The 13720-nt window shown below is 36.8% G+C and overlaps 1 protein-coding gene across 1 annotated transcript in view; it reads right to left on the reverse strand.

Moving 5' to 3' along the window:
* LOC140745615 (homeotic protein empty spiracles) overlaps window positions 1–13720 on the reverse strand; it is a 49569-nt gene that overhangs the window by 18669 nt on the left and 17180 nt on the right. The window contains exon 2 of the mRNA XM_073077554.1: window positions 4252–4424. Coding sequence (XP_072933655.1) covers window positions 4252–4424 — 173 coding nt within the window. The remainder of the gene's footprint in view (window positions 1–4251; window positions 4425–13720) is intronic.

A 13720-nucleotide genomic window follows, 5' to 3' on the forward strand; every position in this document is an offset into this window, starting at 1 on the left:
TAGGAGTGAGTAATCTTTACTAATCTATGTGTAAGGTATATATTATATGGACCTCTGTATTCAATTATACTTTTGTATGTTTGTTTATATTGTCTGAAATAAATGATAAAATAAATGAAATATATAAAAGAAACAAGGTATTGTTTTGACAGTGAATTGTAATTTATTGATGAATTAAGAAGTGTATAATCGAAAATTTCCAAAAGAGTGTCTTAGTATTATGATAAGCTATAAACAAGTTCGTTTCAGAAAAAATAATATCTCTTTTATGGTGCTATCCGTCAATATAGCTTAGAAATACCAAAAAGTCGGAAAATAATTATATATGATAAACTAGAAGGGTCAGGCCTATTAAAATTATTTTATCGTTCTTACATTTATTACCTAATCGATATTTATATATTTGATTACTAAATCGAATTGTTCGATATTATGCTAAGGAATACCTTAAACAGACAAAAAAATGTTATACATTTTGTTTTATTGTGCGGAACACTGAAATACAAGTATTTTTATGTTTCAACGCTTCTATTGCATGTTACAATTTTGTACTAATTTCATCCTAATTTGTCAACAGTTCTATACCTACTTTATACTTGCATTATTTCCTATCGTCATGCGAGACAATTAAAATTGAATAGAGAATAAAATAGAATAAAGATTTAAAATGACAGATGGTTAACGCTGAAGCTTATACCACTTCTTTGAAATTAGAAAATATAAGTCTGTTAAATAACATTAATTTTGTACTACTTGCACTAGTGGTTATTGTTACTCATGGACATTTGTAACCAACCCTAGATAGGATTAAAATCCTACCTGAGGTTGCCCACAAAGGCATTGCTACCCTTGAGGACTAAGTTGTAACGCTTCGGATAAATATGCCTCCCTTACATACCCTTCAAACCAGAACACAGCAACGGTTAATACTGCTGATAAAAAGCAGAACATGTTAACGCCTTAAGGAAGGTCACGCCCTTAACAGTTATTATTTAGTAGAAATAGGTGTGGTTCCATAAATTCCCGTCGGAGAAGAGTTGGAGAATGTTCTAGAATGCTCTGTATTGTGAGAAGATCCCTGCCCAGAGTAGGATTACAACAACATGACGTCACAATCTAGCAACAAAGAGTTTTACTACCTTTAAGCAAATGTTTTAAGCAGTTACTATTTTTACCAGAAGAGAAGCCTATAGTCTTGAAGGGAAGACTATGGTCCATATTGCCAATGACCTAGACCGCCCTACCACTACTTAAGCCCTAAGGTCAACTTTCTAGTAATTCAATTAAAAGGCTTTTCCCTACAAGTTGCCAGATAAAAAGGGAAATTTCCCGTCCTTTAACGAGGCTACCTGTAATACGCATTCAGGTAAGTTGAGCAAAAACTATCAATGCTATAGAAACGAGTGCGGCCACGCCGGCCAGTGACCACACCCGGCTACCGTGGGATGGTCAGCAAAAAAATAAATGTAAATAAATAATTACTTACATGTGAGGCGACCATCTTATCTGATATTGAAGGTGGTAGAACCCTTTGCGGTTCGACTCCGGCGGCACCACCGCCACACCTATTTCTACCTAATAACAGCAGTGTTAGGCGCTGCTGTGTTCCGGTTTGAAGGGTGTGGTAAGGGAGACAGACTTTTCCGAGGCGTTCCAGCTTAGTCCTCGGGGGTAGCAGCGCATCTGTGGGCGACTTCAGGTAGGAATACCTAATCCTATCTGGGGTTGATTAAAGATGTCCATGGGCGGCAGTAGCCACTTACCATCAGGTGGACTGCATGCTCGTCTGCTACTCTTATATTATAAAAAAAAAATCTTAGTCGTCGAATGGCAACTTATCTGTGAGTGTCAAACAGAACAGTAGCTTTAGACTAAAAAAGCTATCTGACATTTGTATTGTTCATTTTCAAAACCTTGGTTTAAAAAGAAGGGCGTTAAAAGTTGTACCTACCAATTTGATTTTGATTTAGGTTTTTTTTCTTGCTTTTTATTTGGTAAGAAATAAATAATAGTCAAGAACTAAATGAAACTGTTTAATTCTGTACCTTTTTACCACGCTTTCATTAGTTTGACCTGTACAAATGTATCTGGGTATATAACAGAATCTTTGAACTCGATATTCACTCATTTTGAAGAGTTAGATTAAATCAAAATTTTAAACAATTATCAAGAACCGATGACAATACTTTAATTTTGTTTTTCCTCATCATGTTTGTCAAGTTTAATAATTTTCCTTTCGCGAATTTAGAGCTGTTTATATTTGTTTTAACTACATTATTTTAAAATCTCTTGAATAGTACCCAGAGAGTAGAGAGTTTTAAAGGTTGTAGAACCCTTTGTGGTTCGACTCCGGCGGCACCACCGCCACACCTATTTCTACCTAATAACAGCAGTGTTAGGCGCTGCTGTGTTCCGGTTTGAAGGGTGTGGTAAGGGAGACAGACTTTTCCGAGGAGTTCCAGCTTAGTCCTCAAGGGTAGCAGCGCATCTGTGACTGACCTCAGATAGGAATATCTAATCCTATCTGAGGTTGATTACAGATGTCCATGGGCGGCAGTAGCCACTTACCATCAGGTGGACTGCATGCTCGTCTGCTACTCCTATATTATAAAAAAAAAACCCCAAAAGCTTATAAAACGCTTTCTTTGCCAACGCTACTCCGAACACACGCTACGCGCCTAATGATCGCATAATTAAATCGTTTTTTCCTTCAGTTTCAAACAATTAGCAGTGGCTCAGATATCGTTTAGCGATTTCGTTATTTCAGTAACATCCATTCGAGTTTCTGTGTACGATAACGGTAAGGCCGGTACATCCGTTGATAATCGGAGCCAAGCCCTACATTTTGCATGATAGGAAATAGTTTATGTATGTATTAGGGAGATTAGGCTGTTTAAAACCCCGCTTGTGTCTTAAGCAACGTGTCGGTCAGTAGATGGATGGGTGACCGCCAGTGTTTTCGAGGGCATATCAAGCTGTCATTTGATGGTCAAACTTGTCATAGGTGTAGATAGTCAGGGAAAATCCGTAAACGGTTTAATCACTGATCCAGGGATATCTGTAATTAACCCAAGATTATATTGGAAGAAAGCAGTGATGGAGTGATCTCGATCGAAGAGCCCGATGTTCAAATCCCAGGCACACATAACTTACTTTACAAAATTATGTGCATATTAGAAACTAATTATCACTTGCTTAAAGGACAAAGAAAAACATCGTAGGGAAACCTGCATATCTGAGAAATTAAAAAAAAATCAAAGACATGTGAAGTTTACCACTTGGCAAGCACGGTGGACTATGGCCTAATCCTTCTCATTCTGAGAGGAGACCCGTGCCCATCAATGGGACGGTAATCGAATAAAGAACAAGGCTGGAGTCTAATATGACGCTCTTATCAATTATCACTCCCTTCAAATCAAGACACAAAGCTTACTATTGTTATAAGGCAGAAATAATTCTTGGTGTCTCCGGAATCGAACCACAAAGGTCTACCAGTTTAATATACAATATTATTGACGTCGTACTTAGGATCAATACATTATATTTCTTGATAAATATAACTGCCGTCATTGGAGCAGATGATAAAATTTATTGCTCATAAAACAATTATGCTCTTGGCAACATTATTGTTTTATCAACAATTAATTAATGGGTTGAATAAGACTAGTAATTAATATGTTAATATTGGCTGAGTGCGCTTGCACTTAGATATGTAACTAGAGAACCCGCGTGGCGGAGCGGTCACCATGCCGGTCTGACGCGCAGCCCCAGGTTCGATCCCTGGCCAGACAGATCTGCATGATGTTTAGGTTTCTGTTTCAGGGTAGTGTTTGTGTATTTGTCTCTGTGTGACCATAGCATCCATGATACAGGGGATCCTAGTGTGGGGCTGTTGTAGAAGGCGTTTTTTTTTTGCATCTATACAAACCTATATTCTATTGATATCTCGTATTCTATTTCTGTATTAACCGCAGGACCCATTTCCATCTCAAGGTAGTAATGTAGTTCGACTCCGGAGGTATCACCGCAACACCTACTTCTGCCTAATAACGACAATGTTACGCTGCTATGTTCTTGTTTGAAGGGTGTGATAGGAGAGAAACTTATACGACACGTTCCTATTTCCACAGGCAGGAGTTCATTTGCCAGTAGCCAATTACCACCAGGTGGACTGCCTGTTCCGTTTGCTACAAATATTGTAAAACTTGGTATGCAAAAATTGACTAAAATTAGTCCATAAAGTAAACAAACCTGTGTCTCAGTCAAGCTCAGGGCTTGTGCCAGCTGTTTTCTCTCCGCGCCAACCACGTAATGGTTCTTCTCGAAGGCATGCTCTAACTTGAGAAGTTGGGACGGAGAGAACGCCGTCCTGATCCTCTTCGGTTTCCGGAAGGGTTGCAGCAGGAAACCGGGAATGTCTGGACCTAAAAGAGAATGCATATTATTAGTTATTACATTATATTATTATAGCTATTACATGTTTGAAGGTGATAGAACTCTTGTAGTGCAAATAGACAAACAACATATTTTCATCCCCTATTTTATCCCCTTGGGGGTAGCATTGATCAAAATCCTTTCTTAGCGGATGCCTACGTCATAACATCTACCTGCATGGCAAATTTCAGCCCGATCCGTCCAGTGGTTTGGGCTGTGCGTTGATAGATCACTATGTCAGTCAGTCACCTTTGAGTTATATATATTTAGATTGAAGAGATGTTTATAAGTGGCAATGGTAGGCCAGTTCTACTTGTCAATGCCATTGTAGATATATTAAGAATATTTGCAATTTGCACTATTTAAAATTAATAAAAGAAACCTATATAATTAATAATAGTTTCCTAATACGCAATCGCACTAATATCTTCCTGTGTTTAATTAACTATAATAATAATAGATATAGATAATTATACGTATTTTCACTAATTTACCAAATATAGGCTTTATAATTACGGATGTTATAATTACTTATTAGTGAAATATCGTAATTTTATTTATTTTTAATGGACGCTAAAACGGTTAATTAATCAGTTAAATAACTGATTTTGTCGGTGGAAATACTTATTTTTTTTAATTAGACTTGCTCGTATGTTATCATTTTAGTGGAAATAATATCAAAATCTTTATATATATATTTCTTATGTGCGTGTGTATGTCACTGAACTCCTCCTAAACTACTGGACTGATTTTGATGATATTTGTTGTGTGTGTTCAAGGGGGCTTGAGAATGGTTTAGAATCACAATTTAGTCCGTGGGAAAAGGTTGTTTTAATTATTTTTTAATTCGTAAATAGTTGTTGATTTTAGAATGTTTCACATTGGATTCGACAGACTTCGCTACCATCGCAGTTTCAAATATTCTATCTATTTTTCAAACACGTAAGTGATAAGGATTGATCGCCCTTATTTTTTTTTAATTAAATGGCAACACACCATTTGCCGGGTCAGCTAGTATATTTATAAATTAAGAATAAAGCAGTGATAGCCTAGTGGTTAAGAAACGCCGCCTCTTGATGGTTCAAATTCCAGGCACGCAGCTCTTATTTTTAAAGTTATGTGCGTATTATAAATTAATTATCACTTGCTTAAACAGTGATGGAAAACATCATAAAGAAACCTGAGAAATCTTAAAACAAATCAAAGGTATGTGAAGTCTACCAATTCGCACTTGGCCAGCGCGGTGGACTAATCCTTCTCATTCTGACAGTAATGAGTTGATGACGATAAAAACAAAAACCGACTGCTTTAAACATAGCTGATTTATTCTCACTCAAGCTTCACCAGTTTCGACATCATTTGCTCATGAAAATGCCAAATTAAATTCCACCATTAATAATATAGTTATTTAATTAGTATATCATTGTTTTAAGTCAAGCGCCTCTGTTACTTAGATATTATGTTCATTGCATGCAGTATTTACCTATAAGTGATTGTGCATTTAGCTATATTATAGATTATGTTGTAAGAAGTTAGTTTTAGAATGTAACAATTGTTGGTAAATCAAATAAATAAATAAATAGCCCATGCCACATTATGCGAATCCAACGATACCTCATATGATAAAATCCATCAAACCGTTTGGGCTGCAAGGTGTGGCAAAGAATGACATATCCTAAAAACATTACCCTCTGCAGTTAAAAAATCTCGCTGATCGCTTATCTTCGATGATCATACAACTGAACCAAGCCTACAATTACCATCCCATATAATATAGTATTTCATTACTTCATACTTCAATCTGAGATTAGCAGTTACCGGTCGGGTAACGGTAATCTTTGTTTAATTTAACTTTAATAGCTGGTTACAGACAGACGGGATTTCGTGTTGAACAATTGTTATGTTGTTTGTTTGTTTCAATACAAAATGTTTGAATACATTTGGTATTGCATCAGTCAAATAGATCTCATGTAGAGTCAACGTTAAATATACAATAAGGGTTTTATCTAAAGTCGCTTTTTATATTCTTTATTTTATTTTTATTATATAGGAGTAGCAGGCAGGCATGCAGTCCACCTGATGGTAAGTGCCTCCTGCGGCCCATGGACTTCTGTAATCAACCCCAGATAGGATTAGATATTTCTACCTGAGGTCGGCTATAGATGCACCGCTACCCCTGAGGACTAAGCTGGAACGGCTCGAAAAAGTATGTCTTCCTTATCGTACGCTTCAAAATAGACAGCAGCGTTAAGCTTTGGTATAGGCAGAGATAGGTGTGGCGGTGGTGCCGCCGGACTTGAAACACAGAGGGCTCTTCTGCCTTATAACAGCAGTGTAAAGCGTTGCTGTGTTCCGCTTTGAAGGGCATTAAGTCACACAGGGCATCACACTTATTCCTCAAAGGTAGCAACACATCTGTGGTCAACCTCAGGTAAGAATATTATCTAGGGTTGATTACAGATGTCCATGTTAACACTGACCACTACCATCAAGTGGACTGCATGCCATGCTACATACAAAAACACAATTTCCTTTTCGACGTATCTTAATCCCATTCGTAACAGAAGATAACTTGCGAAACTAAACGACGATGATGCTATCATTAGTATGCTCTAGGGTTGCTAACCTTTGTAAGATTTTTTTAGGATTCCGTACCCAAAGGGTAAAAACGAAACCCTATTATTAAACCTCAACTGTATGTCCGTCTGTCCGTCCGTCTGTCAGTATGTCACACGGCTTTATCTCCTACACCGTACTAGATAGACACTTTAAATTTTTACAGAGCATGTATAATGGTGTCCGCTATAACAACATAAAAAAATTGTAAAAAATGACACAATAGATACAAGAAACCGCTATTTTACGATGTTTTTCGTTTTATCTATTGAACTGTAATAGATAGACAGTTCAGTTTAAATCAAATTAAATTTTCACATTCACTTCTATGCCTGCTATAATAGCGCGGTGGACTATGGCCTAATCCTTCTCATTATGAGAGGAGACCCGTGCCCCGCAGTGGGACAGAAATGGGTTGTTGATGATGATTTTGAAAAATGCTATATTTCGGCGAAGTAGTGGCAACCCTAGTATGCACGTACTAATTGCCTTCACTTACCCGCAGAATATGTTAATTATATTTATATTACGCCTAATGGTTTTATATAATTGGTTTTATCTGAAAACTGTAACACAGTAATTAAATGAAATTTTAATTAATGTCTGTAACACATAATGTGTTTTTTTATGTAATAATACCGGTTAGTTTTTAGCTAAACACGCTCGTAGATTAGTACTTGTTATTAATCCTTACTTCCTTACTAATATTCTTATTCTTACTAATATTATAAATCCGAAAGTAACTCTGTCTGTCTGTCTATCTGTCTGTCTGGTTGTCTTTTCTTCACGCCTAAACCACTGAACCGATTTTAATAAAATTTTGTACAAAGATAGTCTGAGACCCGAGAAAGGACATAGGATAGTTTTTATCCCGGAAATCCCACAGGAACTAGGGATGGCGATCTAAGATCGATTAATCGGAGAATCGATCTTTTGGACCAAAAGAATCGATTATTTTAATCGATATTAGTAAGGATTGAAAGCAAAGTTGTTGTCCATGAGCCCACGACGGTTTCAGAGTTAGTACGACCAATTTTCGCCAGATGGCGCCACTGGTATTCCGATGAAGGTACGAATTTTCAGTTTTATGTTTGTTAGTATGTCATATTATTCTCTTTTAAACGCGGGCGAAGTCGCGGGCAAAAACTAGTACTTAATATATCCAAAGTTTGCCTACTAAGGATCGTAAAACAATTTCTAGTATGAAATAATTGCCAACCAAAGATACGTGTTTGACAATTTCTGTCTACTAGAAGTTTTCGATCTTTGATTAGCAAAAGCTAGATAGATTGAATATTAATTAGAAGGCGATGGCTATGTCGCAACAATCGCACCACACATTTCTGTATGTCCTTTATAGAATCGTAATCTATGCATTTGATGATGTGATGACCTAGCAAAGTTATTGTGCATGAGCCCACGAAGGCTTCTGAGTTACGACCAATTTTCGACAGATGGTGCCACTGTCATTCCAATGACGGTACAAATTTTCAGTTATATGTCAATGTATGTCATGTTATTTTTTTAAACGCAAGCGAAGCCGCCGGCTCTACTAGTTCTGAAATAAAATACTGGTAAACGTCAAAAAAACACACGTTTCTCAAACTTTACGTACAGGGTAATGCGTCATAACGCCTTTATTTCCGAGAAGCACTGATAGGGATCGCAATTATAACGACCTTTTCGCTTAATTGTTGGCACATCAAACACGGGCACTATGTGAAGTGATGCTCGGGTGCTCAAAGTTTTTGTCGTTGACGTTAATTACAAGGTTTAACGTGCGTTATTAGTTGGTATGTAGGGTCTTACAACTGAATGTACCATACGAAAAATGAATTAACTTTATTATAGTTACTTTTTGGAAAAAAAATGTATTTTTTAAAGAATTACAGAAGTAACTAGTCACTAACGCACTGTAAACTCACTCAATAGAATTGGCGTTATAACTAAGGTAAAAAATACATCTAAAGTCTTAATTTGGTTGAGGAAAACGGCGTGTGACATTGTGCGTTCACAATATTCTCAATGTGTCTTTGAAAAACAGTAAGCCATGATTTCCTGATTATTTTTCTACTTTTCCTATTTTTAATCAATTACCACATTAATAAATGGTCGATATTTAAATAATCTGCTTTAGGAAGGTGTATGACCTGAATAGAAAATAGAAAAATAATACACGACACAGGGGATTAAAGTAAATCTAGATCCATCGAGCCTCAAGTTGAGAATCACTGGTAAAACTTTGTTGCGACCATTAATATAGAAACGGTGTCGATACCTTATTAGGCGAACGGACAGACGAAACGACACTTAAGTAATTAGTATGAGCTATACGTTCGTTGTCAAGGGTTACCAGTGGTTGAGAAAATATTTGCTTAAATTTTGGGTAGTTTGATACACCTTTTTTATATTTACGCAAGATGTTTGCTTTTCGAAAAAAGTAATCATATTTATTGTAGTTGTTGTATTTTTGAAAAAAAAATCCGTGAAAATTCAGCCACTTTCTAATGTTCTAGATTATAAGGAGTTATCTTTGACAAACAAAGAAATCAAAAACAATGAGATACGTAAAATCTTGTTTTTTTTGCTACATCTAGCGAAATAATAATAAAAGTAATAATTTTAAATATGACAAAAAGGCGAACACAAAACAAAAATTATATTTATACAGATTGGCTAGGATCACATTTTATTTGTGTAAATGAGTTATATTTACCCTAATATTCGGGTAAAATACACAACATGGCAACCCTACACAAAAGCCGTGGGTGGCGAGTGCCTTGTAAGATCTGACATTTACTAATCCAAATATAATTGCTGTACTGGCCATCCTAAGTTGAAACCCCACTAGCAGATTTTCGCAATAAACTCACGTTATTATATTCGCACTAGTAATACCTATGGCTTCTTTCGTAATTAAAACAATCTCAAGTTAATTAAATAACAAATGCAATTATTAATAAATTAGTTCAATAGAATTTAGATTTTTTTTATAAGATTGAAGTACTAACGTAGCATATAGATGCATACGTTTGAACCCTTTGTGGTTCGACTCTGGCGGCACCATCGCCACACCTATTTCTGCCTCAAAATAACAATGTTAAGCGCTGCTGTGTTCTGGTTTGAAGGGTGCGGTACGGGAGACATACATTTCTGAGGCATTCCAGCTTATTCCTCAAGGGTAGTACGCATCTGTGGCCGACCTTAGGTAGGAATATCTATAATTGTATCTGAAGTTGATTACAGATGTCCATGGGCGGTAGTAGCCACTTACCATCAGGTGGACTGCATACTCGTCTGCTACTCCTATATTATATAAAAAACAATTATTTCTGTTCAAATTCATTACGAGTATACTCATATTTAAGAGATACTTTATTCATATTATTTCTGTTTTCAGAAATGAATGTGGCAGTGGTATTTTCGGAGCCGCAACACAAAAGGTTCTACCATCTTTAATTTTTAATATTTTATAAAATTATATATATTATTTATTATTACATACATACACACACAACCATTATGCATATAGATATACAATGTTTTTATAGAAACAGGTATTTTGTTTTTGAAAGGATATCATAAAAGTCCTCCATTAAAATAAGTGTGTTTAAGTGATGTCAATTACTGGGGTAAGCGGTTTACTTGAGATGTTATCTTTTGTCATACAGCCTAGCAGGGGTCGGCAACCTTAGGCACAGACATATAAATAATTAATTTAATAAAAAATATTCGATACTTATAAGAAAAAATAGCTCAGTAGGTACCTGTTTTATTTCAAATGTTATTTTAAAAAGTATTTTTACTGTATACTGTAATATAGTTAAAATTAAGATGGAATTCTTAGTGGTTCGAAGCCGAAGGCACCACTATCACACCTATTTTTGCTTTATAACAGCTACATACATAATATAAGTTCGAGACGTTCAAACGTTTGAGGGTAATGGAACCCTTTGTGGTTCGACTCCGGCGGCTCCACTGCCACATCTATTTCTACCTAATAACAGCAGTGTTAGGTACTGCTGCGTTCCGGTTTGAAGGGTTTGGTAAGGGAGACAGACATCTCCGAGGCGTTCCAGCTTACTCCTCAGAGGTAGCGACGCATCTCTGGCCGAACTCAGGTAGGAATATCCAATCCTATCTGGGGTTGATTACAGATGTCCATGAGCGCCAATAGCCACTTACCATCAGGTGGATTGCATGCTCGTCTGCTGTTCCCATATTATAAAAAAGGACCTTAAATAAGGCTAACCAAAGGTTGCGACACCCTGCCAGCTAATAAGGCGTCACATTCAAGATAAGACCGTCACAGTTATGACACATTGAAGTTCCGATACAAGATTTAGTTATGAGACTGTTAATGGCGTAATGCAACGTAAATGCATTTTACAATTTAATGGCGATCTCATTAGGCGGCGCTGGTAAAGTATGTCAAATGAAGCCTATTTTTAGGGTTCCGTACCTAAAAGGGAAAAATGGAACCCTATTTCTAAGCGTCCGATGTCTGTCCGTCTGCCACAGGGCCCTATCTTTGAAACCTGAAACTTGAAATCTTTACAGAATATGTATGATGGTCGCCACTAAAACAACAAATACAAAAAAAAAACAAAATAAATGGGAGTCGCCGTATAAGAAACCGCTATGTTTCGGCGTTTTTCGCTTTATGTATTGAAAAGGAATAGATAGACAGTTCAAATTTTCACAATGTATTCACTTCTATGGCAGCAATGACAACAAATACCAACTAAAAATAATAAAATGAAGATTTTGTGGTACGGAACCCACAGTGGTGAGTTCAACTCGCACTTGGCTAATTATTCAAAGCAAGAGTTACGGGTATCTAGATAGACTGCAACTGGCCACTTACCATCATGTGAACTGCGTGATAAATAGCTACTTCTATATTAAAATCAAATGCGATATATGGCTTGATTTTGTATATGGAAATAGTAAACGAAAATGCAGTCTATTGAGGGTAAGTGGCAACTGCTGCCCATGGACCTCCAGAGGTCGGCTACAAATGCGTTGCTACCAAATACAAATACAACAATATTTATTTGTAGAATAAGGTGCATACATTGGTGTTATAGTCAAGAATTTTCGCTTATTCTGCCATAAATGGCATACCTACAAATATAATTTCAAGTCGCATTTTATAACTTCAAATTCTTGAATTGTAGATACTAATTTCCAATATTATTAAAACATTAATAAGATAAAATGTCAATAACAATAAAATGTCACATAAAGATAAAAATGAAAAATGTCAGTGGTATCTCAATACCTTCTACCCTTGAGAACTGAGTCAGAAATACTTATGTTGGATTTTATTCTATATCATAAGTAAACCTTAATACAATAGCGTTCAACACTATTGTTATTAGGTAGAAATAGATATGGCTGTACTAACTACGAAGGGTTTTGACACCTTTGATACGTATATCGTCGCGTATACGCCCTTTTTTCTTTCCCTCGATTCCCTTCTTAAGGAAAACCGAGAGGAAACTTATAACTATACCAACATCTAATAAAACATCTCATAAGTCTTTACCTACTCTTCCGCGCCATACTGCTAGTCCGCTCTGAAGCTGTTGCGAGCAGGTATAGTCATACAATTTGCTAAGACGACGCGATTAATTTCTATATTCAGAGCGGACTCGCTGTTTAACGCGGACTATACCTACCTAATTATAACTCTAGCAATCCGTACTTAGCCAGCGCGGTGGACTCCGGCCTAATCCTTCTCATTTTAATTTAAGGAAATCCGTGCCCAGCAGTGGAACAGTTATTGATTAATGTTTAATAAAAAAATATAGATATAATTAGATGTATATAGATAAAGATTAAATCACATATAACGAACGAAGACACAAACAAAACCTAGCTAAGAATAACATAACAGATTATGATGGTATGTCGGCTTTTAACTTAATAGGTGTTTAAAATCCTGACAGCTTATAATAATTTATATCACGGCGTGCGTAAATTGACGTTTTACGCACGCTTCGCGTGCGCAAAACCCCCATTTCCGACCCCGTAATATAAAATTTTATACAACACGCGGACGAAAAATGTTTTTCTGACTCGTGTGATTGCAGTCCTCGCCTGCGGCTCGGCCTGCAAACTCACACTTGTCAGAAAAAAATTTTTCGTCCTCGTATTGTAATGTACTATTACTTCGCATGTTATATGAGATAGGTAATCTTATGATTGACTGGAAACGACATATTAATGATCGAATCCGGGATCTCCAACGGAACACAACCGGAGTCCTCTAAGCGCGATGCCCCGATCGGGCTCTGCCCTGGGGAAGCAGGTTCGCTCCTCCCGCACCATCTGGTGTTCACGACGGTATGCGACCACATATACCGCCGTCCTTCCCGGGATCGCTTACTGGACGGCTCGACCCCTAAAGTGGGAACTCTTGCCGCCCGCAACCCCGGAAGCCCCCTTGTCGCCTCTTACGACAGGCAGGGGTTACCGTAGCCCTATTCTAGTCCCGGAACTACAGGGACAGAGACAACACACACCTACTTATAGTTGAACCACAAAGAGCTCTACCACATATCGAACCAAAAGTAAACCCTACACGTAAATTTAAATTCTTAACTACATCCAAGTATTATTGCCTCAAATTTTAATATTTACACATTTATTAATACAAGCCAAT

The sequence above is a fragment of the Epargyreus clarus genome, unplaced genomic scaffold (genome assembly GCF_041222505.1).
Source record: "Epargyreus clarus isolate Ecla_fem2 unplaced genomic scaffold, WU_Ecla_fem_2.2 ptg000002l, whole genome shotgun sequence".
Lineage (NCBI taxonomy): Eukaryota > Metazoa > Arthropoda > Insecta > Lepidoptera > Hesperiidae > Epargyreus > Epargyreus clarus.